Genomic DNA, 26,914 nt, shown 5'->3' on the forward strand with positions numbered 1-26,914 from the left:
GTAGTTCGTATGTCTAGCAATATCCTATTTTTTATTTTGTGGGACCTTAAAAAGTAATATAAGAAAACATATATGGTTCTTTCATTGGAGTAAAAATGAGTGATGGTTCTTAAATCTTATGTGTCATCCATGGGCCCACAAAAATGATTGAAGAACAAAATTTTGATTCTAGCATTGTAGATGCTCTAAGGTGCTTAGAATGCATTTTCATGACTGTTTTGTCAGGGTAAATCCATACACCAAAACTTTTATGTAGTTATGTTTCATTTTATGAATATTTGTGTGTGTAATATTATGAGTAGCATTTTATGAATATTTGTGTGTGTAATATTATGTGTATAACATAGATTGCAAACATGTACATTTCAGGTTGCGGTGGCTCAGTTTTGTTGAACTCCACTGGCAACAACACTGCAGAGAAGGATGTAATTCCTAATTTAACTTTGGCTGGATTTGATTTCATAGATGACATAAAAAATGCTGCCGAGGAAAAATGTGCCAAAACTGTCTCTTGTGCTGACATATTGGCATTGGCTGCTAGGGATGCTGTTTCGATGGTGACCATTATCCTAACCTTTTAAAGAAAAAGGGTCCATTTCAATCAGATGCTGCTCTTCTAACACAAGATCAATCAACAGGACAACAGGTATTGCTGAAGAATTGGTTAACCAAAACATGTTCTTCACAGAGTTTGCACAATCAATGAAGAGGAAGGGAGCCATTGAGGTCCTCACTGGCTTGGCTGGGGAAATTCCGATCAAGAAGTTCTGTCCTAGTAAAAATGGATTTAGCACACGAAAAAGTCATGAAAGATTATCTTGTCAATAAGAGAGAGTACATAGATGTACATGCATGGATTCAAGAGGATACTAGTAATGCAAAGCTTCTTCTTGCAAGATAATTTGTTAAGTTTTATGGCAATTAAGTGTTATGAAGCATTCCTCCAATATTATTACAAAACTCAATTACTGTGTGGAGGACATTTCCACTTGGAGCCGAGATGTTTTTCCAAATTATAGGCAGCTTATCAATAAGCAGCGTTCAAAAATTGACGAAGCCCGTAACTCCATGCTAGATGGCAGCGACCCATCCATTGAAGGTATGCAGAAAAACCTTGCTTCTTTGTTGTTACAGGAAGAAACATATTGGAGGCAACGTTCCAAAATTTTCTGGCTTTCTGACGGTGACACCAATAGTAAATTTTTTCATGCTTCCGCGTCAGCTCGGAAAAAGAAAAACACAATAAAAAAATTGAAGGATGCTCACGGCAATTGGGTTATGGCTCACGATGATCTCTGCACCTTAGTTCGGGACTACTTCACAACAATTTTTGCTGCCCGACACGGTGATCACAATCCTATTATTTCTTGCGTGCACTCAAGAGTGACTAGCGAGGACAATCTTTTGCTTACTCAACCTTTCTCTGAAATTGAGTTTAAGGAAGCCATCTTCAGCATGCATCCAGACAAATCTCCGGGTCCCGACGGTCTTAATCCGGCATTTTATCATCGATTTTGGGATGAAATTGGAGGTGACATATTTTCATCGGCCTCTTCTTGGCTCGCAACTGGTACCCTCCCTCCGGATTTGAGAGCTACAAATATTGTCCTTGCACCAAAGGGAGATAATCCAGAATCTATGAAGGACCTCCGTCCTATATCTTTATGTAATGTCCTGTACAAAATTATTTCGAAGGTACTAGCCAACCGTCTCAAGCCTCTGATCAGCAAGTGGATTTCCCCCGAACAGGCAGCTTTTGTTCATTCCCGTTCCATCATGGATAAGGTACAAGTTCAAAACACCAGTTCAAAGGAATTTCATTTCATAAGGTACAAATCTATAGTTCTAGCATTTTCTGGACTACACAAAAACACTTTTCAGTTAGGGAAATAAGACCCTCAATTTGGCTTCACTTCACACATGAAAGACAAAAATCCCATACACTACTCTCTCTTTCTTCTCCACACACTCACACATAGAAACACACCCATTACACCAAAAACTCTTCCTACCAAAAAAAAAAATCAAAAAAAAATTTCAGACCCATTTGAAATCTAACAAAACCAACTAAAAAAAATCAAATTTTTATTAGACTCATTTGAAATCTAACCATAAAAAAAAATAAAAAAATAAAACTTTAAGAAATAAAAGAAAAGAAAAAAGTAAAAGTTGAACGTTTTACCTAGCACTAGGAACACGACCAGGGATCTCAACCTCAAACTCAACAGGAAGACCAAGAAAGCCATTGAAACGGTCAAAGGTAACATGAGTAATATGCTGAACATCAGTTGGCCATCCGATCTCCATTTGATGAACGGTTGAGATGACTTCATGATCTGGTCTATCTACTCTGCATGCTACCATTGATTTTCTTATAGCAGCCAAAAGCAACGCAACCAATGAAAGCTGGTTCTGCTGTTCTTCTTCTTCTTCTTCTTCTTCTGCTCGTGTTGGTCTTGTTCTTTTGCTTCCTCCACCGCATCCTCCGCCTCTGGTAACCATTACAAGACCAGTCATTGTATTTCTCTCTCTCTAAAATGTTTCTCTCTCTAAAAAGAGAAAGAGAAAGAGAAGGAAAGGACAGTGTGGTTTAAATTTGAGAGAGGTTGGAATAGTTAATGAGCTTTGTTGGGTTGCATTCAATTTTTCAGAAAGAGAAGCTTTTATGTGAAAACAATGGATTTGGTTTTGAACTTCTAAATTCAAACGGCCACTCCTTTCAAATTCTCTATATCTTTCTCTTTCATTTCTATAAAGGGCTTTTGTTCTTTTTGACCTCTGTGTTTACATGAATTACCATTACTGCCACTCCACTCTTTTAAAAAAAAATAATCTTCATTGTTATTCCGATATTATTACAAGAAACGATGAAGTTAATAAAAAATTCATGTATTTGATCCGTATTAATATTCATATCAATGTTTTTTTTTTTACGTCAATATTCATATCAATGTTGATATGGAATGAAATACATCAATTTTTATTGATTTATGTGTGATTTTCAAAAGAATAGGAATGAATATCAAATGTTAATTAAATTTCTCTTTATCTTTGAAGTTGATAATCAATGAGTGGTTAGTGAGCTACCGCTAATATATATCTACAATCGGAAGGTTGAGATTAAATCCATTTAATGAACTATGCTCTCCCAACATTTGTTTCTTATATAGAATGATTATAATTGAATCCATGACTGGGTGTTTGAAATCGGAAGTAAATTGCGCCTCAAAGTGTTTTTTCACTGCGAAATTAGAAGTTTCAATATCTAGCTTCGTGTTGTTGTGTTTATTTTATCACAATTTTGGAGAAGTCGAACACATATACAAAAAGATATTATATTTTTAAGGGATTTAGTTATTTGTCGACTATTTTGCACCTTATTGTTAGTGGTTAATGTTATACTGACACAAATTAGTTTAGTTGTATATTGAAGGGTATTCAAGGTTTTTCAGCTTGTCTCCTCCGCGTCGGAAAGGTTGGATTGTGTTTTTGTGCTTTCTTTTGTTTGGTTGGGTTGGGTTGCTTTCGTGGCGCCGCTGCGGTGGTGAGGTGGGTGGCAGCGCTGTCACCTCTTGTTCTGTTTTGGCTGGTTTGTCGGTGGTTTGTTCTTTTGGTTACTAGTTGTTTGTTCATATCGTTTTTTTTGCTGCTTCTTATTGTTTGCTTCTGTGTTTCAGATCATAGACTTCAGGTGGTGGTATTTATGGCCTTTTTGGTGGTGATTCGGTTTCATAAACCCGAAAGGGTCTGGTTCTTTTAACCCGAAAGGGTTGTTTGGGTTCTTTACAATCGGTTGAGTTGGTGTTCCTGTGTGCTTGACTCTCTGATGTTCCAAGTCTGTTGAGATCTGCAGACCTCAAGTCTTCAGAGTTACCTCCTCTCTGGTTCTAACCTCTTATCCATCTCAGTCAATGTAACTGTTATCGATCTGTTAAGCTCGAAAGAGTTATTATACATGTTGTTTTGTTCAGGGGGTTGCTGGTATGTGGATCTTGATACCGCGTTGGCGGTGGATCCATTCACCAATTCTAAACCTTTTTTAATTCTATGGATGTTCACTCTTCATATTTTTTTGTAATCTGGTTTCGCGCTCGTATGCGAGCATGCTGGGTTGCGTTCGTGAGGAGTGCTCTTTCTGTTAGGATTATTTAAGGCAGGGCTGCCCGGGTTGTATTGTATTGTGTTATTCCCTTTTGGGTTGTACCTGGGTCAGGCCTAATGCTCGCCAGTCTCTGCATCTCTTTATCTTATTCGCCTAAAAAACAAAAAAGGATCGATACTTACGTCAAGACTTAAAAACACTGCAGAAATATTTACAAATTACTCGCAATGAAGATGCTCATGCCGATATCGGGGTCTTGAACACACCTCTTGTTAGATATAATAAGCCAAGTTCTTATCAACTCAACCAACCAACGTATGTGAAATTATTTGGATTTTGTGTATACTTTTTTTTAGATTAAATTATGATCATAAGGGATTAAGTAGGGTTTGCTGATTTAGGTGAATACGTGATGTTCCATGTCATAAGTTTCTTTTGTGTGTATGATGACCGGAATCGTTCCGTTTCAAGTAGCATACTATTTTTTTGACAAAATAATTTCTAGAATAATAATGATTGCCTTTCATACCAAAAATAAAAAGTTGATAATTGCTTCCTAACTAAAACACTCTTCAATTACCAATCATTCCATTATATCCATTGAAAGAAGGCTAGATTAGCAAATCTACTACCCCTACTTTTCCGATGATTGCATTTTTTCGTAGTAATGGAGAAATAAACAAACACGCAATCCTGATTACAATCATCTTCCACTTAGATTCGATCTGATTCTGATTCATATGTGCATTAACAATGATAGGATTTAATAATCTAACCATGTTATAGAATTTATGAATGTTAGCCTTATTATTCCTATAACAGTCATTTTCCCTTTGATAATTTCTATAACAATCATATATTACTCTCCTGCAAATGTAATATATGATTGTTAATATTATTTTTATGTATCGGGTTAATATTATTTTATGAATAAATTAAGAAAATTCATAGTATTATTTTATTTTTGATGAAAAAACTCGTCTCGTTCTATGATATCCCAGTGACTAATATGTGTCTTATAATATTTGTTAGGGACCAAACTATGCAAATTTCATCCCAGCTCTTGGGCTATCTTCCTAATTAGTCTTTGGGGGTGTCAAAATAGGACAAGTACAACAAATCAACCCCCAATTAGTCTTGTATAAAATATGGATTGTTGACAGAATTTAATTATTAAGTTGCTTGAACCCAACCCACCCAACCTAAAATTTGTTAGCTATGACTTAGCCAACAATCAATGGACTTGGCCAACTATGAAAGTAGAAAATAGCTTAATTTTCTTTAAACAATATAGCCTAAATGAAAATCATATGAATGGAGAAAGTGGGAAGAGGATAGCTTTGCTCCTAAGTATTTATTCCTTTAAAAAAAAGATAAGTATTTATTATATAACTTTTAAATGTATAAATAAATTATTTATATAACAAAAGATAAATAAAATCAATCTATTTTGATATTATAAGCTGTTTGCATAAACTATAAGTACTAGAAAATTTATGAACACAAGCAGAAAATAGTTTATATATGTAATTTCAAATAAATCAATGCTGAGAGGTCTCAAATCCATTTTTGTGATCCTAGCTAGTCAGTTGACATGAAGCGATAAAAGAACATATACCCTCTGTAACTTTGTGGATGATGCTATGTTACTCCCTTCGTCTCAAAATAATCGACATAATTGACAATTTCATATATGTCAATACATAATTTTGGTTGGCCTTTAATGTTATTAATTATATATTTAATTGTTGACATTTTAAAAATATCCATTGAGACGATTTTTTTTTTTGTTGTGATTTTCCAATATAACGAGGCAAAAGGAAAGAGAAAAAAAAGAAGGAAAAAGACGAAATTAAGTTCCAAGCTTATCTCTATCAGGATGAGAGATTCCATGTCAGGCGGATGGCAGTTCCAGTGAGCCGAACACCTTGCATGTGATCATTCCTTAGCCATAAAATTTGCACACATATTTTGTTCTCTAAAAACATGCACCAAGGTTGTGTTTCCGTTCCCATGTAAAACATTTCTAATATGAAGAATGTGAGTAGCATAATCACGACCAGCAATAATCAGGTCAACTGCTTCCAAACAATCACTCTCATAAATAATGTTGGCATAACCTTTTTTACCACAAAAATCAACACTTATCTGGATAGCACGTAACTCAGCTAATAACACATCACCTCCAACTTGACAGTGAGAAAATCCAGCTATCCAATCTCCATTGTGGTTGGAACAACACCACCAACACCTAAGCAACCTAATCTTGTAGAAAGCTACCATCAATATTGAGTTTAAGTGTACCTTATGGAGGGGAATTCAATGTGCTAAAAGACGTGAGGAAACGAATTTAACAACAACTTATATACTACCATTTTCCTTTATATAATAGTCAAAAAATATAATCAAAGTGTCATCTTAATAAGGGTTAATATATGTTTACCCCCTATAATATTAGCGATTTCTGGTTTACCCCCTGTAAAAAAAATTGTTTAGATTTCAACCTTGTAATTTGAAGATTTTTGGTTTTGGACTTTCATGAATTTTGACTGTACAAAATCGATGATATGGCAGAGGGTAAACCGAAATTCTCTCAAATTACAGGGGGCGAAAGTACCTTAAATTTTGTAATTTGATGTCATGAAGGTCCAAAATCAAAAAATCTTCAAATTATTGAAATCTAAACAAATTTTTTTACAGGAGGTAAACTGGAAATCGCTAATATCAAATGGTTAAACATATATTAACCCTCTTAATAATTCACATAGCAAATCAATTACTTTAGAAAGGAGTATCATGTACTAAAGAGAATCACCAATTTCCACGAATCCAAGAGAGACACTTGGACAGTGGAGTTCGAATCTTTTGAAGGTCATTGCTTAAAAGTAAATTTTGCTTCTATCGGTCAGAAGGATCAAGGAGGGGCCTCAATTTCCTTGTAAGTAATAAGTAGAGATTATTTTGATCTTGATTGGCTTATAGCAATGATGTTCCTTTTCTTTTACCATTAATCATCTTTTGTATTTCCAATAATGATGGGTCCTTTTTATGTGATTGGCGTGATTAAAGGATGTGAAGAATGATTTGTTGGATATTACACTTTCATTGGTTTACCAAAACTATTTCTCATTTTGTCCTATAGTTATTTGGATCCTATGCAAGTTGCATCCTGTCTTCTTTTGAAGACACCATGCTGGCTGGCTGAGATTGTCTTTTTTCATGGTCTTATTCATCTCTACGAGCCATGCATCATGCATTGAAAGAGACAAAGATTAGCTCACATTATTCTCTACCCCCTCCTCTTTCTAATATAAACAAAAAAAATTAATATAACGAAGTAGATGTATTTGGTTAAAATACATCAATTTTGTTTGACTTTTTTTGCTTATTTTTAAAACCGGGGTAATACCAGTCTATCAAAACTACCACCACGTAATGTGAATTATGTGAAGTTTTCTGAGCCATGATTGTAGTAGTTCGTATGTCTAGCAATATCCTATTTTTTATTTTGTGGGACCCTAAAAAGTAATATAAGAAAACATATATGGTTCTTTCATTGGAGTAAAAATGAGTGATGGTTCTTAAATCTTATATGTCATCCATGGGCCCACAAAAATGATTGAAGAACAAAATTTTGATTCTAGCATTGTAGATGCTCTAAGGTGCTTAGAATGCATTTTCATGACTGTTTTGTCAGGGTAAATCCATACACCAAAACTTTTATGTAGTTATGTTTCATTTTATGAATATTTGTGTGTGTAATATTATGAGTAGCATTTCAACATGACAATATGTGTATAACATAGATTGCAAACATGTACATTTCAGGTTGCGGTGGCTCAGTTTTGTTGAACTCCACTGGCAACAACACTGCAGAGAAGGATGCAATTCCTAATTTAACTTTGGCTGGATTTGATTTCATAGATGACATAAAAAATGCGGCCGAGGAAAAATGTGCCAAAACTGTCTCTTGTGCTGACATATTGGCATTGGCTGCTAGGGGTGCTGTTTCGACGGTGACCATTATCCTAACCTTCTAAAGAAAAAGGGTCCATTTCAATCAGATGCTGCTCTTCTAACACAAGATCAATCAACAGGACAACAGGTATTGCTGAAGAATTGGTTAACCAAAACATGTTCTTCACAGAGTTTGCACAATCAATGAAGAGGAAGGGAGCCATTGAGGTCCTCACTGGCTTGGCTGGGGAAATTCAGATCAAGAAGTTCTGTCCTAGTAAAAAGGGATTTAGTACACGAAAAAGTCATGAAAGATTATCTTGTCAATAAGAGAGAGTACATAGATGTACATGCATGGATTCAAGAGGATACTAGTAATGCAAAGCTTCTTCTTGCAAGATAATTTGTTAAGTTTTATGGCAATTAAGTGTTATGAAGCAATTATTGAGATGGCAACATGGTCAAAAAATTTAGTGCAAAGACTGCAAAAATTTGGCAGAGGTGTATGCCTAATTCTTGCATGAATGAGGTTTATGCCTAATTTTTACAAAGACTCGGAAAAATTTGGCAGAGGTGTATGCCTAACAGAAATTCAAGAGGTTTATGGCTCAAACAAATAAACTATGGCTCTTCCTTTATTGATAGTGGTTTTAAAATTTAGTCAATGGTTGTAAAAGGGGGCTTGTGGGTTCATTTGACAACCATTATTATGTAATAATTTCAAATTGAATTAATGAAATTATATTGTTCTCGAATCATTATCATCACGATTAGTTGTTCCATATGTTGTTTTTTCATGATCAAAACTCATCGTGTCATTGTTCAATGAGGAGGAGTTTTCATTGTTAAGCTGAGATTGAGAAAGACTATTTTGATTTGTTTGTTGTTTGGTTCGAGTAATAGTAGTGAGTAACTGTGAAGTTGGCAAAAGAGCTTGAACATGTAGAAGAGAACCCATAATAAATGAAGGAGAGATAGACACATTAGTACTTAATTTGTTTCATATCCTTTGAAAGATGAATACGAGCTTTTAGAGGTTGACATGGTTAAGAAAATGGCAAAGAAAACATGGATTGAATGAGGCTGAGATAATGTCAGCTAGGAAGGGAAGTTAAACAAGTAATGAAGGTTAAATTATGATGAATGGAAGAAGTTTTGGTCTTTTAAAGACAATGACTTGATCATGGAGAGAAGATATTGGAAGATCATCCTCTCCTTTCTACCCACTTTTAAAATCTTTCTTATCCTCATATCATCTTTACTTAAGACTCTCAAGTCACAACTTAACAGGGAAAATAAAGTTCCCTTCACTTGTCAAGGAATCTGAGCTGCAAAAACCAACTATATTTTTAATGTACTCGACACACTAAACTTTTGAGTTCTTAGTATTTCTTTACAACATTCACTTTCTTCCTTCTTCCAATTACAGTTGTTAGTAGTAATAAGCACAAACACATTTTTAGTAAATTGGAAAAAAGTATAATATATATTAATATTTTAACCAAATGACTAAAGTAAAATTTAGTGATCCAATTATTATCGTGTTGTATCGAGGTTTGATAAGGATTGATCAAACTAAATCTCGCATATCAGTTCAGGTGCAGATGCTCAAGTCTCAACCGATAAAATACTTTTAGTTTTGGAACGGAAAAACATATTGAAACTACTAGAACAACAAGCACAAGTGGTACCCGGATAAAGCCAAAAATTACAATGCCAACTACACTAGCAGGGAGTGTTCAATCAAGATTAACCCACCATATCACAACAAAACATCAAAACAAAAAACAACAGTCCCTGCAAAAGGATATCCTTATGATATGGGACTATTCTCTGGTTCATTATAGAAGTCTAATTAGACAAGATATTGTGAAACATTTATCTCTCATTGAACACTGGTTAGATTTGATCAACATTGATGGATACCACAAAAACAAATTCTGGGAGCTGAAGCACTAAGGTTTAGTATTAAACTTTTTTTTCCAAATGATTGCAGCAATTTTTTTAGCTATCCTCGTGACATAGATTGTTCTGTACTTGCAGTAGGGTCCCAGATGAATATGTTCCTCAGCATCCAACAAATGGAAACCCTCCAACTCTGATTTTAGCATTAAGTGGTATATTATTTCTAAAAGAAGGCAACAAACATGATATCCTATTGGCAAAGCCAAACAGCTTTGAACAATCAGAAAGTTATACATTTTTGGAAACAGTTTGACCATTTAATATTGCTTCAGAACTGAAGCACAGATAGCATTAGTTGGGTGATATAGAGAATATATCTTAACTAAAAGGCAATCATTTAGAACTGGAAGGCAATCATTTAGATTTTGATATTGTTTTCATTACTTGCATTGTTTTGAGAAATCAATTAATGCGTAAAATAACTAAAAGTGTATCCGTAAGTATGAAGGCAAATTTTTATGATCATGGGGAATAAAATATAAAGCATGTAGCAGTAATGCAGCACTGGGGTTACAGTGACACAATTATGAGTAACTTTGATCCTTTTATTTCAGTTATGTAGTAACTTTGATCCTTTAATTTCTGTAAATTCTGTGCATCCCACCAAAAGTTTGTGAATTTGCCAACAGAGCAGAGCACCTACATACGAATAACAAATTCACACTACAATTCATGTGCAACAGAACTGCTACTGTCATATGTACAGAAAACAACCATAGGTTCAACTAGAAGAGTGTTATATTCAGTGAAAATAGCTTTGCTTTCCATGAAGGTATTCTGAAGTGAATACTAATAAAAGACCTACAGCAACAGTTCTTACCACTACTTTTTTTTTTTTTAACAAAGTGTTCGTTAAAACCAACTCATGTATAAGGAATACTCAAGATTGAGTCAAAGATATAACATAAAGCAGAAGCCAGGAATTGTTATCAACCCAAATTGCCTACAATTAGGGTGCAACACCTCCTGAGTCTTGACTCTAACAGAACAGCAACAACAATCTGAATGGATACATATATGCCACTAAAGCTTGTCTAAAAGCAGTCTTAGAAATAGAAACAGAAACTGCCCCTGCAATGATATTCAAAGCAGTTCCAAGGCTCACCTATTCAAACTACTGGTTTTCCTTTCCCCTTGACACTGCAGGTTCTGGAAGCAATAAAGAAATAGCTCCACTTGATGAAACTTCAGTATTTTAAAACTCCGGAAAGGAATAGATCAGAGTCTCTCTCCGGAAAGAGAATTTACATGCGAGTTAACTTGTTTTTGAGACCTAAGAACGTAAACTTGTAAGAGTTCAAGAGTTAATTCGAGAGTTTAACAAACCACGGCTATATCCAAGCGTTTCAAATATTTCAACAAAATGGATCAAGTCCGATGAAAAATAAATATTATATATCATGGAAATGTTGAATCACCTATGGTTGTCTGCAATCTGATAAATATCCCAAGAGCCCAAAATGGACGCAAGTGTAAAAAAGACTTGTCATATGAGACATATGCAATTCAAAAGTAAAAAATCAAACTTAAAACATATGCAATTTCAGATGGATAACGTACACAACAAAACTATATGGAGATAACATATGAGACAATAGATGAAAGAGTAACTGAGCAAGTAGAGAACAACTCAAAAATTAGCCATAACTTTTCCGGGTGCTTTACAAGGCACACAAAAATTCTAAAACTGAAATTTCCTTAAACCACAAAAACAAAGACAACACTAAAATAACACAATAAGTGAACTAAAACACCTCGCATATGAGGACAGAAGGCCAAAACTTCATCTTCTTCCAGCAATTCTCAACAAAGGAGAAATTATCCCTTGTATCTCTTGCAACGACTGTTGAATCCGAATCTCTGTCTCAACAGTGCTCTTGAGATTTCTTATATGCTTCTTGAGAACTTCAGAATTCCTAATATCATCAGCCCTCATTTCAATAACCTTATTAGCCAATCCCATTAACAAACTAGAATACTTGGGCACAGTACAATACTTATGCAAGAAAGCCAAAAGAAGTTCCAGTTTCTCCAAATCCAAATCAGAAACACACCTCAACAACTTCTTCCTAGACACCAATTCCTCCGTCACAGCAACCACATGCCCTGGATTCTTACCTTCCAACACGCACACAAGAGCCTCACCATGCCTAAACTTATTCAAAAGCTTATCATGTGCAGTCAACTTCACCTTCTTTGGCTTCATAACCAAGTAATCACCCTCAGATGGTTTCTCACCTTGCCCTCTTTGAAAATACCTAAAGTTAGTAGTTTTCAAAACCTTCTTCTCAGTATCCTCCACCGGCCTAATTCTCCAAACCGAACTAGCCTCACTCACCCCAACTTCCTTCTCATCCACCTTTACCTTCCTCTTTGCAGCATAAATTATCCCATTCGAAGTTCCAATCACCCTAGTAGAACAATCCGGCGAATACCCAACAGACAAAAGCGGCGCAGGATACCTCATCGAATAAGTAACCTTCATATTACCGTAATCAAACACCTTAAAATAACCATCCAAACCAACACTCATAATCCTATACTGATCCGACTCATTCCCCGAATCCTTCCCAATCCTCCCAACACAAATCTTCGTCACCGTCTTATTATGACTCTCCATGGAATACACAAGCCTCCCGCCACCAATTAAATCCCAAATCTTGACCGCATTCCCACCAGCCGTCGCAATCATCCCACCACCCGGCAAATAAACAACATCCTCCACAGGACAACCATGATTAAAATCCATCACCGAGTTGGTCTCACCTCTAACCCTAACATCCCAAACCTTAACAAAATGATCATAAGAGCCAGTAACAAAACAATCAGAACTAACCGGGGACGAATCACCACATCTAACATAATCCTTATGGCCACGAAACACCATGACCGGAGTTTCCTCATTAACATCCCAATACCTAACAACGGCATCATCACTACCAGAAACTAAATGCAACTTATCATGACGCGGATAATGAACAAACCTAACAGGACGATTGTTTGATCTAAGACGACGGAGACAGGTACGTGATTTGGTATCGAAGATTTGAATTAACCCGGAGAGGTCAGAAGCAGCGAGGAGACGAGCATCGTTACGGAAAGAGACGGAGGAGACGGTGTCGGAGAAGGAGGAGATGGTGGCGGTTTGGTCAAGAGTTTGAGAGCTGAAGATGGAGAGGGAAGCTGAATTAGCGGCGGCGAAGGAATAGGGTGGATTTGGGGAGAAGGTGATGGAAGGGATGGAGAATTGTTTAGGGATTTGTTGGGTTTTGAAGGAAGACCAGTATTTGGATTCAGAGGTTTGGGATTGTGTTCTTGGTTTGGTTTTGAGTTTAGGTTTAACTGGAAAGTTCTTTGATACTCTTGCTTCCTCCATTGATGAAGCTGCTAAACCTTCAACACTGTCTTATTCGTTTGCTGGTTTTTTAGGGTTTAAGAATGAATGAGGGAGGCACGGCGCGACAATGATAGTAGTTTTTTTTTTGAGAGAGCGACAATGATAGTAGTATCAATCAAGAGTAGAGGTTTGTGTAACGTGTAAAAAAATAAAAAACAATGTCCAAATACCTTTTAAAGAAATAACAATATTCAATAGTATTTTGGTAATTTTGATTTTATCATATCGTAAATATTAATTTAGATGTTGTAAGTTTTTTTTTCTTTTTTTGACAAGTGTTGTAAGTTTGTTTACAAATTCATTTTTATATTTTAGTGATATTAAATATGTGGTTGTATTTGATTTATTCTTTTTTTTTTTTTGAAAGAATTGATTCATTCTTTTTTTTCCCTTATATTATAGACTACATATGTATTTATTTAATAAATTTAAAAAGTTTATTTTTACTTAAAATAATGATCCGAGGGGTACTTCGCATTGCATCTTCAAATGGTAGAATCAATTGATCAAAAAATTATGAGTGAATATACAATTAGTCACTGAATTTGTTATTATCATTTAGTTTAGTTTTTGAATTTTTTGAATTAGCATAATAATCTCTAAATTTCCCTCAAAAAAATCTCTAAATTTGTATTGCGTTTTCATCCATCAATTAACTTCAAACATTGTGGATGATGGTGTGTTAGTCCAGGTGGATTTCAAATCAGCTCGATGTTGAATTTTAGATAATGAATTGAGAATGTTGAGGTATTTGATTGAAATGTATTTGATTGAAATTTGTGTATATTTAAGAAGAATCAATTTTAGTCTTTATTGATAATCCGTGATCAATTTCCTTTTGTAGTACCTTACCCCCAGGGGAAGTCGAATCCCCGTTGCCTCCTTGAAAGAGAGATGTCCTACAATTGTTGCGGCTTAGTATGCATGTTTAAGTGTATGTATAGAGAAAATTTAGAGGGAAGACATTCTCAAATAAAAGTTTATGTTCGTTATTCACTGTTTTTATGAGTTATTGACATTTGACAAGCAAATTGGTTAGTTAAAAAACACCATGCTTAACTAGAAGAAATTATTGACTCCCATGCTAGCAATCACTTTATTAATTTTGCATGAAGTATGTCATAATGCCTTCCAATGTTGTACATCATTTTTATGAAGAAACCTTCTTCGGATCGCAAGTCTCAACATGCTACTTGCAGCCTTAACATCCAAGCGCAAATATATAAACTCAACGGCAACAAACACACGAGTTCCTTGCACCTTAATCCTTTGACACAATGGACTGGTATATTGGACTCCGGAGATGTTACTGCATATCAGCAAAATCTAACACAATTTGGACCCAACCATGTTTTCTTGATAAACGGACAAGGTCTACGTATAGTATCCATTGATTATTACAATGTGTTCCAAACATTATAAAGAATTTTGTCTCGGTGTCAAAATTTGCCGAAGGGAATGGTATCTTCTTTGAATTTCGGTCACATGTCTACTTTCTTAAATCTCCGGTGTCTAAGTAGATCCTTCATGAAGACGCTATTGGCTAAGATGATCTTTACTGTATCAAAGACATACTGATTCTCACTCAATGATGCTCCAATTTGGAATAAGCTGTATACCTTATTAACAAGCTCCCCCCCAGTCCTGAGTTCCTGACCTTACTGGTTTTATTTACTTCACCTTACAATAACCACAAATTATAGTTCTGGTCCTAATAACGTGTCTACTTGGGTGCATCACCAATTTATTATGGTCACAAATGCCTTGACCAAAATGGTCACATCTACACCTTAAACAATTTTATCTTTGATGAATCGCAATTTCCTTACCCAACTCTGCTTCAACTTCTTCCGCCTCTACTTTCATACCTCAAGTTTCCTCTATTATTCTTCACCCTCCAGTCATTATCTCAAGTTTCCTCTAATAATCTTCACCCTCCTGTCATTAGTCAATACTTATATCCAAGATCAAGTGGTCAATCATTTCATGAAACCGGAATAATACATTTGAAACCTAGGAAATTGCTACTCTCATCTCATCGTATCATGAAATAATCCAGATGTTACAAAAACCTAAAATGGAAAAAATTATATATTTCTTTTATAATACAATATACATACTGTATTCCCTCACTAAAAGTTATCCCTATATTGAGGGGTACAAAGATGCCAACATCTCTTCTATTATGTCCACGTCCCATTCCCTTATAAACCCAATATCAACAATACTCACCCATTTGTTAATAGGCTAAATGTAAATTACAAAAATCCACACTCGGGCTACTTGCAAACTAACTGAGAATTTGATCATCTGCCACTAGAAAAAGAATACAGTACAAAATATGCATTCTGCAACAATTTGCAGGTATTTGAACAACATTTGGTGGGGGCCTGATTACAAATCCTCAAGGGTTGCATTTCATCATGTCATATATACGCTAGGGAGCCACGGTCAAGGTCAGGCTGTGGTCGACCTCGAGTAGGAGTTGGTGGCCTCTGAATATTAAGCTCCTATAATAAGAAAAAATAAAATATAAGTTTGTATACATTTCGCTACTCAGCAAATGCATTTTTTCAGTTATTGTTAAACATGGTACAGAGAATCAAGCTTACCTGCATCCATGTCTCGTCCATGACACGCTCAGGAGATGACTCTGGTGACTGAAGGGGAGGGGGTATGGGATGAATTAATTTTGGAACCACAACCAAACCCCTGCCTACCACCAGTATAGCTCCCGCATTGTTTGCAGTTCCTAAATAACACACCCAAAATAAGATTGAAATGCTACCACATATGAAAGAGAAATTTATTTATTTTTTCGAATGGCAAATGCGAGTAGTTAATTTGTTAGATTAATATTTTTACTCATTCGCTTAGGTTTGAATGCAGGACCTCCAACTCCTTTTCCCTTAGCTCAATGAGCTACCCAACCCCTCCTTACATATGAAAGAGAATGCAGATGAGAAATCATGCTTACCACAGTAGTTAGTTGCAGAAAAAAGTGTGATTAATTGTCCTTGGGCAAATCGCTCAAAACCATCCATGACACACTCATGGGCCCTTATGATGAGCTGTAATTTGTTTTTCTTACAGAATTCCGCAACACGATCAGGCTGTAGAAAATAAGGAAGTTAATAGGTTAATTTTGCATTTTAATAGCAAAAGCTATAAGGCATGTGTGGCTATTGAGTAATATTCAATTCTACAAATGTTGTGAAGAAAAGATATGAACTTTGATTTGTATTCAGAAACAACTATTGATATTTTACATGTAAAATTGTGTAAGAATTGTACTGTCGAACTTCTATACCCTAATCCTTTTTGATCTTGTGGAGGCCACCAAAAACTTTCAATTGATTTCGTTTTTGGTTCTCAAGAACATTAACTTATATCACTACAGGATGACAAGGATGAGTGGACATTTTCAAGTAACTAAGAACCTAAACTAAATCATTTAGAGAATTTGTCTAATTGCATGAAAGGCTCATTTTTCCAATGAATGACAGCGTACTTACCCCGAAAGTGACTAGCCCTGGGCCTCTAGCATTTGGTCTCAAACCCTCCACGCTATCATTTTCTGTGGGATCAGACCTTCAAGTGTATAGATGATATAAGACAAAAGAATGCATACATAACACCAACATGAAAAGAAAGAATGAAAAAAAAGAGGAGGATACCATAAGAGGTCCATTAAAATAATAGATCCTGCATCCATTGTTATGGGCCTTTCAATCTTCTCTATCTGTTCTACTGAATGGATAGATCTTCCAATGCCACCATGCATACAGATAATTTTCTTTTCAATAAGAGCAGCGAGTGGAAGATGGTTAAAAAGTTGATTGAATCTTGTCCACGCCCATATTCCATCATTTTCACCCTACAAGCATCTAGTCAGTTGCAGAATTGAACCTAAAAACTGAATCAAAACAAATATGTTTCTGTCTATACCATTCGCTCAATGCACTCTATACGAAAACCAAATAATGCATTTATGTCAGCAGCTTCGTGGTTTCCACGTATCAAGTGAACATTGTCAGGATATTCAATCTGCACAATCAGAAGAACGCCAGCAAAAGTCAATTATAAAGAAAATGAAGACCAAATACCATAATAGCTGACAACTTTTTTATAGTTAAAAGTAGCTTGCCTTAAGAGCAAGTAGCAAGGTAATGGTTTCCAAGCTGTGCTGTCCTCGATCAACATAATCTCCTAAAAACAGGTAGTCAATATACCTGAAACATCAATTATTTAGCTAATTACAAAATGATCATGTTAAGTAGAACAGCAGGAGAATGCCGCAATCAACAAATTCTCACAACATTAAATAGTAATAGAAGAACTGTGTTATTTACACAAAACAAACTGAAACATACCAAGGCTGCATTTGGATTGGCTTATAAACGACTTATTTGAACTTATCTATTGACATATGCACTTGTTAGATTGTAGCTTTTGAAAATAGAAGGGTGTGAGATATCTATGAGATGTTTACATCTTATTTCAATAAGCTCTTCAGAATAGCTTAAATCTTATAAGAAAACAATTTAACCATGTTTTCTCTTTGATTATAGAAATAGCTTATACATAAGTGCTTATTCAATCATCACTTAACTAAGTTGTTTATCCAAATGCACCGCTAGTGCAGAATTAAACAATAGTATTAAGAAACACATTGCACATGTTAAGTTAACCCACAACATCCCCCCTGCATGTTTTACTTCTATTCACAACAAATTGCGAGTAAACATTTCTAGACTTGGTTTTGGATAGAAACAATTTTAGACATGTTGAAGAGTTCAAATGCAACAAACCACTCAGAAGAAATGCATATTGAAATCCACAGATCAAAGGAAAGGAATATTTTTAGAGTCAATCAAATAGTGCTTAACTGTGTTTTAAAGGATGAAACCGTAAGTCAACAATAACATCCACATGGTCTCAAGTGTATCTAAATTCTAACATAAAATCTTTGTGATGTATCTATAAGATTTTCCAATAAACACTCTTAAAAGAATCTGGTGATCTGCTTGCCAAGGAGTTGTAAATTGAAAAAAAGTTGGATGAATGACATTTTACAATATGCTAGTCTAAGACTAGCACGTTGGAACTAAATTTTAATTGGCGCAAAGGAATAAAAATCCAGGATTACATAGTGTCAGAGAAATAGAGAAGAGTTGATTGATAATATTAGCATAAGCTATTTTGGTATAAGGAATGTTAATCTACCCATGTATACATATAACAAGCTTACGTGATGTCTCCTGCGGTTGAAGGAAATCCATATTCATCAAAAAGCCGCATCAAATCACCAAACTGCCCATGAAGATCACCAAATACTTTGACAGGGGCTTTCAGCTGAAGAACAGTTGGTTCATGCATAAATATTTGCTCGGCAGCATAGCAAAGCTCACCCACTTCATAAGAATCCAAGAAGAACCGCCTATTTGCAGGTGCTTTCCAGTTGCGTGGCCTGAGCAAATTTGAAATTATCTGGCAAGAAGAGAATGACAACAAGTGATTATCTATTGTACCAATATGACAATTAAATGGACACACATGTTAAGCTCCAATAATATAAGGGAAGAAGAATGTGCATCTGATAATGCTTGCCTTTTTATGTAAACCCTGAGGGGATTTCTGTCTAGTGAACTTCTTTGTAGGATATGGCGAATCATTATTTATGGGAAGCATGCGTCTGCTTTCATTTTCAAATTGATCCAGGGACAATTGTCTCACCAATCCACCTAGGTTACCTACAGCCTCTTTAGCAACTACAACCTGTAATAAAAACATTATTAATTTGCGTCCTTGAGAGAAACTTCATCAGTTATAGGTACGGATTCCAAGTACATACAGCTCTAGGGTGAAGGCGAACATCTCCCTCTGTGTCACTTCCATCTGAAACTGTGTCGGCAGCATGTGAGTTGTCATCTGACACGAATGTTTCATCAGCAGGACTACTTGATATAGCTTGCACAGATTGCCAGACAGCACTGGCGGCCTCGGCTTCAGCAGCTGATGCTTCCCTCAGTTTCTCCAGGGAAACTGTGTCCAAGCTGGTAAAATCAACACATATCAAGCTGTCATAAAATTGAAATAGCCCATGCACAAGAATGACAAGCTAGAAGTGTCGAGCTTCTAACGAAAGAAGCAACAAATGACATACCCTGAGCCACCAGATGACGGGATTCCTGGTCCACCATCCAAACTTGGTGTTTTTGCATTATAATTGAAGTTAGACTGATTGTGTTTGGGACTTGTAAGAGGTGAACCTCTCTCATTGATGACAGGCTGCAATGGCGAATTTTCAGCCACTAAGAAATCACCCAGTAGTAGATCTGCACAGGATAACATGGCTTCATTATAATTGGTGAATAAAGAAAACAGATTAGAAATATTTGAGAAACAATTTACGATGAACAAAGATATAAATTTATCAAGACACACAGTCCAAAGTAAAATTAGAGAACTTAAAAACCTATAAATTCCTTAAATAGGAATTCTAGTTCCTGCTAGCTAACTGATAAAATAAAACACATTCTTCTAAGTGCATCGTATCAATAGTTCTCCACTCCTCAACAGACATCACTCACTTGTTTTACTCATCTTCCATATCATGGTCATCCCAGCAAACAAGCATGTTGGACTTTCAACCCATTGACACTACACTCCAATGGATCTAAATGTAAAACTACTACTAGGTTTGGGGACCCATTAAAAAGGTCCTGGAAGATACGAAGATACACATGTCTTGCTACATTCTCAACGATCTTACAATAACCAAAATTGACATCGTTTTTGCTACAACTTTGGTAAGCTAGTTTCTAAAAGCAGAGGGTTATTTTATCAGAACAAACACAGTGCTGAAATTGCTTGGCATGATCACCGTAAGATATTTTATCTTCATTGCAGGAAACTTAATCTCATGGAGAAGCAAGAAGAAGATCATTGTTGTTGGATCTAATGGAAAGGCAGAGAGAGTATCATGCAATGGCAACAACATGGGAATTATGTGGCTAAAACAATTGCTTCAGCTGGCAGATATGAAGCGCATGAAATTAATTTGTGATAACCAAGCTACCCTACATATTTCCCCAATCCCAATTTTCATGAAAAAGTGAACACATAGGAATTGTCTTCCTTTTCATGAATGAACGCTCTTCATGGGAAATCACAATTGGTTCTGCCAACTCAAACGACCAATTAGCAAATATGTTTGCTAAATCTCTCAGGGAACCTCACATTGAATATATTTGTAACAAGCTTGGATCATATGCTCCACGTGCCGGGTGTGTGCGTGTGTGTGTGTGTGTTAGAACAAAACAAACTCTCCCCTTGTGCATTGTTTCAAAGTTCACATGTGAATCAGGGAGGCATTACGATACGATGCATGGAAAAAAGAAAGAAAAAAAGGTTATTAATGAATTAGAATATGTTGAGAGAAAAATACAGTATAACACCACTTTCAGAAAAATGTGCGAGATTGTCAAAGAAAGCCAACAAAGGAGTGGAAGAGCAAATACAATTACACTGTTATATTTTCAAAAGGGGGCCAAATCATTTTTCAGCATGAGATGTGATAACCTATTCGATGATCGCTCACCATCAGAGATATCACAGGCAAACAAAATTTCCTGCTATGATATGGAAATCAAATGGCTGTATGATTGGACATGGTTAAGAAAATGAACTAAACACATCTGCTTCAATTTAAAAACACAGGACATAATTTGAAAAGTAAAATGTGGATTTTGCTTAATGCTTGCCAGGAGAGTAGTACACAGAACTAGAGCCGCATGCAGCTGCCAACAAACCAATCAATGCCATTTGATTTGATAAAAAGGCAAAATCAGTACATCAATATGACTGACTGACGGCATTTATCTCGCATAATGCATAAAAAGTCATTTTGTTCTTATATCAGCTAATTGCTTTTGTAATATGCTGCATTTGGTTTTTCAAGTGAAAATGAACCCTTATTCTATCGTTCATTGCTCATAATGCAAGTACGTACCTCCTCTAAGACCACCATAGATATAGACTTGAACACCAACAGCTGCTGCTGCATGGCGACAACGACGCATAAGCTCCAACGAAGGATCATAATCATGACCTTTGTTTGAGCGTGACGAGGACACAATGCCAATTCTATCCAACCAAACCCCAGCAGCAGTGTCCAATACTGTCAAAACAAGAAAATAATATTTATATATAAATATAAATAAATAATAATCACACACCAGTAGACCAAATAAATAAGACAGCATGGCAAGAAACACGTACAATAAAAAAATTGTAATGGATTATAAATACAAGTTACCTGCAATGGATGGTTCACCTTCGACAGCTCGCCCACCCCTAAGAACACCTCCTGTAACATGTAACCGTGCACCAACAAAAACCTGATAGAATGAATGTCATATTCAATCAAAAAACAATCTTCAAAGGTGTTAGAATAGCTAGAATACATCTCATGATATCAGGATTTTAGCTTAAAATAGCGTGGAAGACAGTGATAAGAGCTTGGCCTTGTAACCTCATGGGACAGAATTCAAATCCCTTGGGTGGAAACTGGAAAGTTGTAAAATGGTCTTATTGCCACTTTAATTAATGATAATTTCCCCCTTCCTCAATTTTTTTAAATAGAAGAGGATCAAAGATTATCTCTACAGAATAGTTTATATACTACTAGTAATTCATGATTTGCTTCCTTCATTAGGATTATGAATCATCTATTAAATATTAATTAAGCTTGTGCCTAATCATTTGTAACGTCCTTCGCAAATCAATCAATTAATATATATAAAATTATACTAGTATATATTAAATTAACATTTTCGTCACTTAAAAATAGTTGACAAAAAAACTAGAAAATTAATATTTTATTATAAATTAATTAATTTTATAAAAAATTATTTTAATTTATTTATTATGGATAAGGAATATTTAAAATTAACCCATCATTCTTTACTTATCTATTATTAGGCCTTCATGGATAGCTAGCACTCGGCCCAAACCAATTTTGAACAAAATAGTAAAAAGATAAAGATAAAGAAAATAAACAAAAAAAAACTAAAAAAAGGGCCCTTTAAGTTTCAGAGATAGGGCTCGCTGACAGTATGATAAGATTGAGACTGATGGTAAAAACAAGAGAGACGAAAATGGAGACAGTGTGACGAAGATGTAGTTATGCTGCAGCCGCACGATATAGCTAGAACCATACCAACTTGACCGCACTACGGATGGCAATTAGAGGTGGAACATGGGGATGGTGATGCTTCGCTGCAGCAGTCGGGCTGCATTTAGGGTATTATGTTACACAGCTTGACCTAGAAATGGCATTTTTGGGATTGCAATAAATTCCACGATCTCGCCAATTTAAAATGTTATTTTGCATTCAATCGGACAATTTAGATCACGATCTTGACAACAAAGGTGGGAATGATGACAAGGAAGCATCGAGAGGTAACCAAAATGAGAATATTTCAGGTAAAAGTTGAAAAGCTGTTGTTTAGCATATTTTTAGGTCTGATTTTTTCTTTTTATTGAACTTGCTCACTCGAGCATAAACTCTCAATTTTGATTGAGTCTGAACGAGTCCACAAGAGTTAAGTAGAGTTTACTCAATAACGAGTCTGCATGCCATTCAACTTGATTTCCGTATCTAGCAATGAAAACCCGAATGAGTAATAGCCTGTTTGGTTTGGCGGTATATGTGCTAAACGTACGTCTCAAAGAGCACTAGACGTGAAAAGAAGCAAGCTAAAAAACACGGCTTCCACGTCAACGCGGTTTCCTGCCGCGATTTCTTACTTTCCAACACCACACCAAACACAGCATAAACAAGTTAACTCGAAAGTTTGCCAACCAAGGTGTGTGTACGTAAGATAGCTTTAAGTGGGTAGTTATCTTAATAAAAGGGAGACCACACAGTGAAAACATGATGTTTTTAACCATTAGATAGAAATAAAATGAATTCTTACAATTGACATCTGTGATTTTATTACAAAAGTGAAAGGAGTTTAATCTTGACATCTATATCATGAATGAATGAATAGTCAAAAATAAAGAATCAAATCATGTCACCATTTTAAGTAATAATAACTAACAGAGATCCAGAATCTTAGTGACGAGAGAAATCATACAAGAAATTTACTGTTCAAATATCCCACTTACCGATGCATGTTGATACCTAGGTGAAGGGGAAACTCCAGGAGCAAGAGTCCATTCCCACGTGCCATTCCTATGCATGAGCAGTCCATAGGCGTCTGCTTGTGGCTGCAGAGGACAAATACAATAAGTGATATTATATTTCACCAAATAGGCCTCAGATGCAAGATTCATAACAATATGACATCACAAAGTATTCTTTTCTGCTTCAACAAAATTAATTATTACTCAACACACTACAATTTAATTAGAAAAACGGGGTGTTATAATCCATGCATGAAAGATTATCACATCATGTTTTCTAAGAGCTACATAATACGATTATCTAATTAACACAGTAAGTACAAGACATACAGTTCCAGAAGAGTCTCTTCCACCACAAAGTAAAAACATTCCATCTGAGCGGGCACTAGCAGTAGCATACCTATAAATTGAGGTAGAATAATGTAAAATGGCAATATGCTTGTATAATTAAAAAGTGAAGACAGGTAAGTACTCACTTGCCAAAAGGCTAGACAGACTTACATTCTAGCAGAAGGCCTATCACCTTCTGGGTTCAGCTTCTGCCACGCATAAGGCTTTTGAGCCGTATCCAAAGTCCAAGCATCAGACACAACTCGTTTCCCTACCAAATGGTTAAAAAAAACTATTTGTAATATATCACCAGACGACATAATATTTCTTCACAATAGTATACTAAGACATGCACTCTACAACCACACGGATCACGGAAATATGTAGCATAAGACTATACAAGGAAAACAACTTGGAGAAATTTCCCTGCTAATTTAATAGTGTTTATTTTTTATAAAAATAAAATAAAAAATTGTATCAAAACGAAATGCCGGTACTACGTAATAACACTGGAATAAAAAAAAGTCAAACTATAACCACCAAATTCTTAAAGGATTGCGTTGTGACTTGTGACTATTTAATAGTTTTCCCCCAACTTTCAATCTAGTATGGAAAACCTGGATCCGAAAGGCAATTGTATTTAAGGCATTCACAAGTCAAGTTTATCATTTATGTTTTACTTAACCATTTTGCCTACTCATTAATTAATTTTCCATGAAAGTGAGCCTTGCTGCAACGGTGAGGTTGTTGCCTTGTGACCTGGAGGCCACGGATTCAAATCCTGAAACAGCCTATCCACTTGTCGGGGGTAAGGATGCATACATCTACTCTCTCCAGACCCCACCTAACTACAGCCTTGTGTAGTGGGCCGCGTTAACTATTGTTCCGTCCAAAAAGTCGGCCATACATCTAGTCTTTACAACAACTTGTGGCATGTTTGTATAACCGTTCCGATCCAATTGCACAGTTCCAAGACAATAAATGTAAAAGTAAAAATTGATTGCATGTAGTTAATCATACGTTTGTGATGTCTTGAATGATAAGCAAACATCCATTTAATCGTCCAACGCGGTTTCATTAATAAAATGTGGAAAACGACAACTAGTCCAGAATTTCACTCACCATCATTTCCGCTGACAGTAACAAGATACCTCTGAGCAACCAAGTCCATCACATGGCCATAGCGAGGCCCCGGTCCTTGCCCTTGTACAACGACTCTACAATTAAATCAATTGAAATATTGACAAATGCCACAGTTTTGTCAAAATTCTAGAAGTATGAAAAAGGAAATATCGAACTCACCTGTGCCATTTGTATTTATCGTTGGTCAAGTCGAGCACATAGAGATCATCGGTAGAATGCCCGGCTGGACCTATCCCACCCTAGCCAAGCAGAACCAATCAAACACCAAACAAACAGATATGTTAAGTCATAACACCGTATCAAAACAAACAAACCAACCAAGTAAAAGAGAAAGTATCATCAAAATTTAATCACATAATCACCTGAAAAACAACCATTGTGCCAACGGTGGCTGCGGCATGAGCAGCTCGAGGAGAGGGTGGGTCTCCGGCCGGTTTAATCCTATACACCATATCATAATATAAAACAAACACAGTTACTTGAGTGGCAATTCAATTCAACAAAAAATGAAGCTGAATTTCAAAATGAATGAACGAACCTAGTCCATTTTTTTGAATCAACATCATAAGCATGAACTGAATTCGTAACTCCAGCTAATCCTACAAACAGAGAAACAAATTTCAAGCAAAATTCAACAACATAACATAACTCAAAAATGAATGCAAAGTAGAAAATTATTACGAATGCCAGGAGCTGAAGTAGATCCTCCTTCAATGGCAGTGGCGCCACCGAAGAGAATCAAACGTGGACCATGCGACTTAGTGGCGGCGACGGCGGTGAGAGTATGACCACAGCGAGGACCAGGTGCATCTTCATCAGTATCCCAAAAACTTTCTATAGGTTTATAAGTTGGAGCAGGATATAGCCACGGTTTCGAACCCATCGAAAATTGTATTGTTGAAGAGAAAGAAGAAAATGAAGAAGAACCCTAAGCAATGGTGGTGGACCCGGACCGGAATAGCTCCGGACCCGTTTATATTATTTATATAGTAAACTATAATAATAACTGTAACGTATTTTCTTTGTTGATTTCAAATTAAGATGATAGATCAAGAACTAAGTAGAGAATTGTGTTGATCTTAAATTATTGAGAGAGAATTGGAAGTGTATATGAAGTAAGGAGAAGAGTTTTATTTGTTTTTGTTTATGTTGAAATTGGGTTGATAAAGGTGGAGGGAGGAGTTTTATTTATTTATTTAGAGTAATTAACAGAGAAAAGACTCGGTTGAATCTAGTTGATAATTATTTTATGTGAATTGTTGAATTGAATTGAATTGAATTGAATTGAATTGAAGAAAGGGTAGTGGGGATGGAAAAGAAGGGAACCTAGTTAGCCACCACTTCTCAGACAGATGGCCCGCGCAAGTCAAACTAGTGTTACAGGTTGTCATGAATCAATGTCAAAACACAACACATGACTAAAATCACACGCCGGTCACTCACAATTACAATGATCGATATCAAATTCTAGAGTAAGTAACTGAGTATAATAGAGACCAAGATTTAGTAACTTTGCTGTGGGAAATGTATGGTAATCTTAGTTTTAACATATTTTACGAAGCAGAAATGATAATTATTTCATCCCATAATAATCGAGTCATTTGATCATTTTGTACATATATTAAAAAAAAATTATAAATCAAAAAGAGAACAACATGTTTTCCTTAATCTCCAAAGAATAAGGAATCGTTCAAGCGGGCTGGCCTGATGACAAAGTAGAATAAATCATTTATTGTGGTAAGCATGGAGTAGTTAAGATGACTAATAGAAAATCATGCTGGTTTTTTCCAACACAAAGTAAATCAAACCTCAACAAACTAACCCAA

General features: G+C 35.7%; 4 protein-coding genes across 7 annotated transcripts; all 4 read right to left on the reverse strand.

Annotated features, from left to right (window-relative positions):
• Nucleotides 1–320: 320 nt before the first annotated feature.
• Nucleotides 321–2,720, reverse strand: LOC146957675 (rho GTPase-activating protein 2-like). Of its 4 annotated transcripts, none has more exons than XM_085738103.1 (2): nt 2,183–2,649; nt 321–767 (listed from the first exon to the last, which is right to left on the reverse strand). In XM_085738103.1, the coding sequence occupies exons 1-2, from the start codon at nt 2,515–2,517 to the stop codon at nt 758–760; spliced, it is 345 nt and encodes a 114-aa protein (XP_085594229.1). In that variant the 5' UTR covers nt 2,518–2,649; the 3' UTR covers nt 321–757. The 4 variants fall into 4 exon arrangements, with proteins under 4 accessions (XP_085594229.1, XP_085594205.1, XP_085594219.1 ...); XM_085738079.1 differs by lacking the exon at nt 321–767 and adding an exon at nt 885–2,008 and having other exon boundaries at nt 2,183–2,720; XM_085738093.1 differs by lacking the exon at nt 321–767 and adding an exon at nt 885–1,860 and having other exon boundaries at nt 2,183–2,704.
• A 3,320-nt stretch (nt 2,721–6,040) lies between these two features.
• Nucleotides 6,041–6,385, reverse strand: LOC146957676 (uncharacterized). Its single transcript, XM_085751032.1, has one exon. It carries the CDS (start codon nt 6,383–6,385, stop codon nt 6,041–6,043), a length of 345 nt encoding a protein of 114 aa, XP_085607158.1.
• A 5,258-nt stretch (nt 6,386–11,643) lies between these two features.
• SWA1 (transducin family protein / WD-40 repeat family protein) lies at nt 11,644–13,572 on the reverse strand. Its single transcript, XM_085738036.1, has one exon. It carries the CDS (start codon nt 13,398–13,400, stop codon nt 11,808–11,810), a length of 1,593 nt encoding a protein of 530 aa, XP_085594162.1. The 5' UTR covers nt 13,401–13,572; the 3' UTR covers nt 11,644–11,807.
• A 1,927-nt stretch (nt 13,573–15,499) lies between these two features.
• BSL1 (BRI1 suppressor 1 (BSU1)-like 1) lies at nt 15,500–26,245 on the reverse strand. Its single transcript, XM_085738043.1, has 21 exons — nt 25,770–26,245; nt 25,627–25,687; nt 25,451–25,529; nt 25,248–25,327; nt 25,068–25,162; nt 24,117–24,216; nt 23,946–24,015; nt 23,598–23,699; nt 21,742–21,823; nt 21,436–21,603; nt 19,588–19,759; nt 19,276–19,477; nt 19,032–19,199; nt 18,673–18,911; nt 17,569–17,653; nt 17,370–17,468; nt 17,099–17,298; nt 16,937–17,012; nt 16,399–16,534; nt 16,034–16,173; nt 15,500–15,931 (listed from the first exon to the last, which is right to left on the reverse strand). The coding sequence occupies exons 1-21, from the start codon at nt 25,969–25,971 to the stop codon at nt 15,848–15,850; spliced, it is 2,640 nt and encodes an 879-aa protein (XP_085594169.1). The 5' UTR covers nt 25,972–26,245; the 3' UTR covers nt 15,500–15,847.
• Nucleotides 26,246–26,914: the final 669 nt, after the last annotated feature.

This window comes from Medicago sativa, chromosome 1, assembly GCF_051527215.1.
Source record: "Medicago sativa cultivar Bolivia chromosome 1, Bolivia_mono, whole genome shotgun sequence".
Lineage (NCBI taxonomy): Eukaryota > Viridiplantae > Streptophyta > Magnoliopsida > Fabales > Fabaceae > Medicago > Medicago sativa.

Coding starts and splice junctions, on each gene's coding strand:
- SWA1 (XM_085738036.1), bottom strand. CDS start 13,400: ATGGAGGAAGCAAGAGTATCAAAGAACTTTCCAGTTAAACCTAAACTC.
- LOC146957676 (XM_085751032.1), bottom strand. CDS start 6,385: ATGGTAGCTTTCTACAAGATTAGGTTGCTTAGGTGTTGGTGGTGTTGT.
- LOC146957675 (XM_085738079.1), bottom strand. CDS start 2,517: ATGACTGGTCTTGTAATGGTTACCAGAGGCGGAGGATGCGGTGGAGGA. Junction 2,009..2,182: donor GGTCGTGTTCCTAGTGCTAG/GTAAAACGTTCA, acceptor TTTTTTTGGTAG/GAAGAGTTTTTGGTGTAATG.
- BSL1 (XM_085738043.1), bottom strand. CDS start 25,971: ATGGGTTCGAAACCGTGGCTATATCCTGCTCCAACTTATAAACCTATA. Junction 24,217..25,067: donor TACTGTCAGCGGAAATGATG/GTGAGTGAAATT, acceptor ACCATTTGGTAG/GGAAACGAGTTGTGTCTGAT. Junction 17,013..17,098: donor ATTTTAATGGACCTCTTATG/GTATCCTCCTCT, acceptor ATACACTTGAAG/GTCTGATCCCACAGAAAATG.